Genomic DNA, 5,054 nt, shown 5'->3' with positions numbered 1-5,054 from the left:
CTGGAGAAGAAGAGAAGGTGGAATCAGAGCTCTGGATGCAGCCCTGCATGCAGGGGAGCTGCTGTGGGGGATCAAGGCTGAGCCCCAGTGGGTCTGACCCAGCCTTGTGAGGGAGGTTCTCCCTGGGGAGAGGCGAGGGCACTCACCGCATGGCTCTGCTCAGCTTCTCATAGGTCATGCTGCTGTTTTTCTTCTTCTGGCCCCAGAGCTGAGCCACTGCTTCTGAGCGCAGGAACTTGAAGACGCCCTCCCGCCGGTCCTCCCACTTCATCAGCCCCTCATTCAGCTCGGGGTGGATCAGGATGTCCCGGATAAACTCCCACAGGTGGGTACCTCTTGGGGCTGGAAGAGGAAAGCAAGCTGAAGGGGAGGGAAGATCCTGTGGGTCCCTGCACTTCAGATCTCCCTAAACATTCCTGCCAAGGGGCATGGCCGGCAGACATGGCCCACCCTTCCATCTCCCCCCCATGAAGCCAAGCTGGGGGAGGCAGTCCAAGCTCCCAGGCTGGATGGTCCACGTACAGTGCTTGCTCTTCCGGCTCTCCAGGCAGTCTCTGCTCTCCTTGCTGATTTTTCGGGGCCGTCCCCGTTTCCGCTTGCCGTGTTTGCTGTCCCCTTTCTTGCTCCCCACAAAGCCATCTGTGCACATAGACAGGGAGACACATGAAGCCTGCTGGGTTGCAGCTGCCCCCTCCCTGGGCACAGAGATGTCCTCTCAGGAGCAGAAGCGCAGGGGAGAGCTGGTTGGGGATGGGGTAGGGGTCAGGGGCTGCACCCTCTTTTCAGACCTGGGTACCAGGGAATCACACCCCTGAGAGCAAGGTCTCCCCATTCCCTCCAGCTTCATCCCACTCTCATCCATGTCACCATGCTTAGGGCAGCAAGCCGATAATTCCCCAAACCTTACTGCTTCCTTGCATCCTCAGTATTCCCAGTATCATCACCAGCTGGGACCAATACTGAACATAGCTTTCAGTGCCCAGGATCTTTGGCCGCAGCCTTCACCCAGCTGCCACCACCTTCTCCTTCCCACCAAGCTCACTGCTGCCCTGGCAATCCCAGCTCTGCCCCAGAGCCTGCACCATCACCATGCTAAATGGGGAGAAACAGACCCAGGGCACACAGAAAACCAGCCCCCTCCCTCCTTCCCCATGTGAGGATGGATGTTCAGGTATTGTCCCTAAATCATTGTCAGATGGGATATACTCTGCAGCTGCTGGAAGTGCCCAGGAGCAAGTCCTTCTCCCCCAGCTACTGGCAGGAAGCAAAAAAAAAAAAATCACCGTCAGGGAAGAGCTTTGCTTCCATGGGGTCGAGGTCAAGGTCACTTCCACCGGAGTCCTGGGAGTTGGGGCTGTGGGACATCACAGGCCCTGAGAGGCAAAGGGACAGGGCTCATTCAGACTGCCAGCTGCTGGCATGTGCTGATGCTTCCTCCTGTCCCTCCCGTCCCCCCTCCACCCCAGGCCCCTGCAAGCAGCCTGGTGCAAGACCCAAACCTGCCCCTGGCAGTGGGGCAGTTGCCCACTGACCTCCCAGAGCAGCACAAGCTAAGGGGAGCTTTTCACTGGGCAAGACACTGACCTGAGACATCGGAGCTGCCTGGGGACATGGCACCAGGCAAGCAGGTGAAGTCTGTGGATAGGAAAGGGTTTGTGGGCTTCATGTCCTCCAGTGAGTCCTTGTCACAGGGATTTCCCAGCTCTGGAAGGGGCAAAGAAGGGAAGCAGGGGTTAGCCCTGCCTGCATCAGCATGTGGTCCCTGGGGAAAAGGCTTGGCTGGGGTCCCTCTCCTACCCAGGTGACTGGAGTCCAGGAAGGTTTCTTGGGAAGTTGCACCCTCTTTTTCCAGCAAATCAATGATCCAGTTCAGCTCGTCGGAGGCTGCAGGAGTGGGAGGACTGGGATTAGTGATGCCTATTTGGTGGAAAGAACAGTGCCTAACTGGGAGCTGAGCCCACCCAGCCCTGCCTGGACTCTGTTTTGTGCCCCCATGTCCCCCCACACAGCCTCCCCAGTGCAACCTCCTCCAGGCAGCCCTCTGCAGTGCCTGGGAAGCAGGGGGTCCTGGGCTGGTAGGGGGGTCCTGAGACCTGACAGTCCTCAGCCTGACAGGCCTGGGGACAAAGGGGACATTGGGACACTCACTGATCTCATGCAGGCGGTCATACAGCTCGTCCCCCAGGGGCCCAAAGATGAGGCGCATCTGGTCCCTGGTGCAGTGGCAGAGCGCGTGCCCATCCATGTTGCAGCAGGAGAAGTCTATGGAGCTGGCGTCGTACTTGTTCTTCTCCACATGGTAGCTGATCCACTCTAGCACCTGCACCTTGGTCCAGAAGTACGGGAGCTCACTGAACCACTCTGGCTTGTCTGCAAAGGATGGAGAGCGGCGCTCAGGGGCAGGGTGGCCATGCCAGCACTGCATGCCATGCACAAGCTGCCAGCTGCAGTTGGGCACTGGGTCTGGTTCCATGGTGATCACATGGAGCACAGCAGGCCCTGCGCTTGGAGGGTTGTGGGACTAGCAGGTGCCTGCTCCCAGGTTACCTCGCTCTGCCCTGCTCCTGTCCTGGGGGACAGCAACAACCTGATGCTTCCTGCAATGTTGGTTTTGGTGCCATTTGTCCCATCTATGCTGGAATCTGCCCTGCTCTGCTGGTATGTTTGCTGTACCTCCCCCAGGACCATCCAATGACAGTCCCACCGGCAGAGTGGGACCTCTGTCACCGAGACTGTACTTCCAAACTGCTCTTCTGGTGAACACTGGCAGCCCATCCCCTGGGATGTGCTGGAGAAGCAGGGCAATGGTTCCCTCATCCCCCATATGCACCTGACGTGCTGCAAGCAGCCGTGCCTTATGCCACCCAGGGTCTGCTACAGCAACCTTTTAGCCATCACACTCATGGGGAAACTGAGGGATGGTGGAAGCTGTTGACCTGCTGGAGTGGGACAAGGACCTTGCAATACTCGCCCAAGCTAGCTGAACTGCCTCACTGGTGCCTTGTGGGACGGCTGCCCTGTGCCGCCACCACCGCTCCCCCAGTCCTACCTGTGGTCTGTGCCAGGGGCTGGCTCGCAGGGAGGCTCAGCCCCAGGGTGCTGTCATCTCCAGGGTGTCCCAGCATGTCCAAGGCTGGCTGTACCTCATCCGGCTGGTACATGGCACTGATGTAGTTAGAGAAGATGTTGCTGATCTCACAAGATCCTGCCATGAAGCTCTGTGCCGAGAGACGACAGTGAGCCCCGATCCCCGTGGAAGTGGGGGGACCTGAGCCCGCAGCACCCACAGCACCCTCGGGGCCAGGCTGGGTGAGGCTGGGCTCTCCCTCCCTCCACCCGCTGTCACCTCTCAGGTCACTTCTGCAGAAACACCCGCCCAGCACCCGCCAGCCAGGGCTGGGGCCTGACTCACCACCGCCCTGGGACCGAGGGAGTCTGAGCCAGAGCAAACAGGGCACATGGTGTCACCGTGCTCGCAGAAGAGCCCCGTCTCCAGCAGCCTGGCCTCACCAGACCCACTGGCAGCCAGCACAAAGGGACAGCAAGCAGGTGGCTCGCAGAGAATGGTGTTGGACAGCCCCTCCGTGGGGGTGGGCGTTGCAGCGCACTCAGCTGCCGAGCGCTCCCCCAGCCCCCCGGCACAACAGCGCTGGAGCCGGCAGCTTCAGTCCTCTCAGCCCGTTGCAAGAAGCACATCCCAGTAACTCTGCAGCCAGGAGGGGACCAAGCCCCTGCCCAGCCCTCATGGAAGAGCCAAATCTTGCTGTTCGTTTGACAAAACCTGGAGGCCAGTTAGAGGGCCCCTCCAAACTGCCGTCTCACTGCTCCCCCCGAAAGGGCTGGCCGCTGCGGTGGGAGAACAGGTGTGCAGCGAGAAAGACCAAGCGCATCCCCTGGCGAGAGCGAAGATGCACAGGGAGGAGAGCAAAGCAGCCATCCCGGGCTGGGGGACATCAACAGGCCCCGGACGAAAAAGCTTTGGTACCTTCTGCGATGGCAACGATGGCAATCCTGCGAGCGGCAGCTAATCCAGAGAGCAACGAGGGGAGCCGCAGCCGCTAGCCACTCTCATGGGCCAGGGAGGCTGGTGCCGATGGGCAAGCCCTGCCCGCCTCGGTCTTTTATAGCTCAGGCGCGTAACGCGATCTGGCGGCCCGAGGGGAATTCCAGCCTGAAACGTTCGTGCTCCCAGATCCAGGTGATTTGCATAATATGAACCACCGGGTCCCAGCCCAGCGCTGCCTTGCCGGGAAATCTGGGTTGGCCAGTTTAATCATTGTCAGAGCCCTTGCCCTGCCGGTGCCCAGAGTTTCACCCACACTGCCTTTGCGGGGTGTTTTCTTTGCCGGCATTTGCCCGGCTCGTGTTTGTTTGCTCACAGCAGCAGGTTCACTGGGCTCCCACTGCCAAGCAAACACACCCAGCAGGGCTGGAGTGCGCCCTGGGGGCTGCACGCCCCTCCCTGGGGCTCTGCCCCCAGCAAAGAGGCCAGGAATGCCACCCTGGGTGCCCACCCAGCTGTGTGGCATCCCCCTGCTCAGGCGGGCAGCCCAGCCCTCCCCTCCCCTCCCCCTCTCACTGAGCAGCAGCTTGCATGGGTGCCTTGGCTCCATTAGGAGCACATGCTTGGCTGCTCCCTGGTCTGGCAACAGGCACAGCTTCCCCCAAAGAGGGAGGAAGGACCCAGTAACCCTCAGATGGGGTGGGTGGTCTGCGTGGGGGTGGAGCAGACACCAGGCAGGTGCCCGAACGTTGCTACTCTCTCTGTTAGGATGGGTTGGGTTTTGCCTGGGAGGTGGTTTGGAACAGGCTGCAGAGCTGTGACAGCCCATTCCCTGCCCTTTCACAAGCCCCTGGCACAGGCAGACACATACACTCACCGGAGGCCCATGCCAAGGCGCAAGGCAGGGTTGTGGGATGCATTTGTGGCTTTACCTTCTGGTGGCTCTTGCCCCTCTGGCTCTTGGGCAGGGGTACTTGGGACCCTGTCTGGGTATGTTCATGCTGGTTTTAGCCCTGTGCTGGCAAAGGAGCTCCTGGCCAGTCTAAGCCAA

At 60.3% G+C, this 5,054-nt stretch overlaps 1 protein-coding gene across 5 annotated transcripts in view; it reads right to left on the bottom strand.

The window, feature by feature from the left end:
• ELF3 (E74 like ETS transcription factor 3) overlaps positions 1-4,092 on the bottom strand; it is a gene marked incomplete at its 5' end in the record, with an annotated part of 42,882 nt that extends 38,790 nt beyond the window's left edge. Inside the window, 7 exons of one of the 5 annotated variants that reach the window (XM_080367467.1) lie at positions 147-342; positions 523-639; positions 1,284-1,373; positions 1,585-1,704; positions 1,798-1,884; positions 2,149-2,370; positions 3,050-3,212. In XM_080367467.1, coding sequence (XP_080223593.1) covers positions 147-342; positions 523-639; positions 1,284-1,373; positions 1,585-1,704; positions 1,798-1,884; positions 2,149-2,370; positions 3,050-3,212 — 995 coding nt within the window. Of the gene's footprint in view, positions 1-146; positions 343-522; positions 640-1,283; positions 1,374-1,584; positions 2,371-3,049; positions 3,219-3,985 lie in introns of those variants that run through there. The other 4 variants (XM_080367463.1, XM_080367464.1, XM_080367465.1 and 1 more) reach the window with 4 other exon arrangements.
• Positions 4,093-5,054: the final 962 nt, after the last annotated feature.

The sequence above is a fragment of the Falco punctatus genome (assembly GCF_963210335.1).
Source record: "Falco punctatus genome assembly, chromosome: 17".
NCBI lineage: Eukaryota > Metazoa > Chordata > Aves > Falconiformes > Falconidae > Falco > Falco punctatus.
This window is presented reverse-complemented; position numbering and strand designations above follow the sequence as displayed.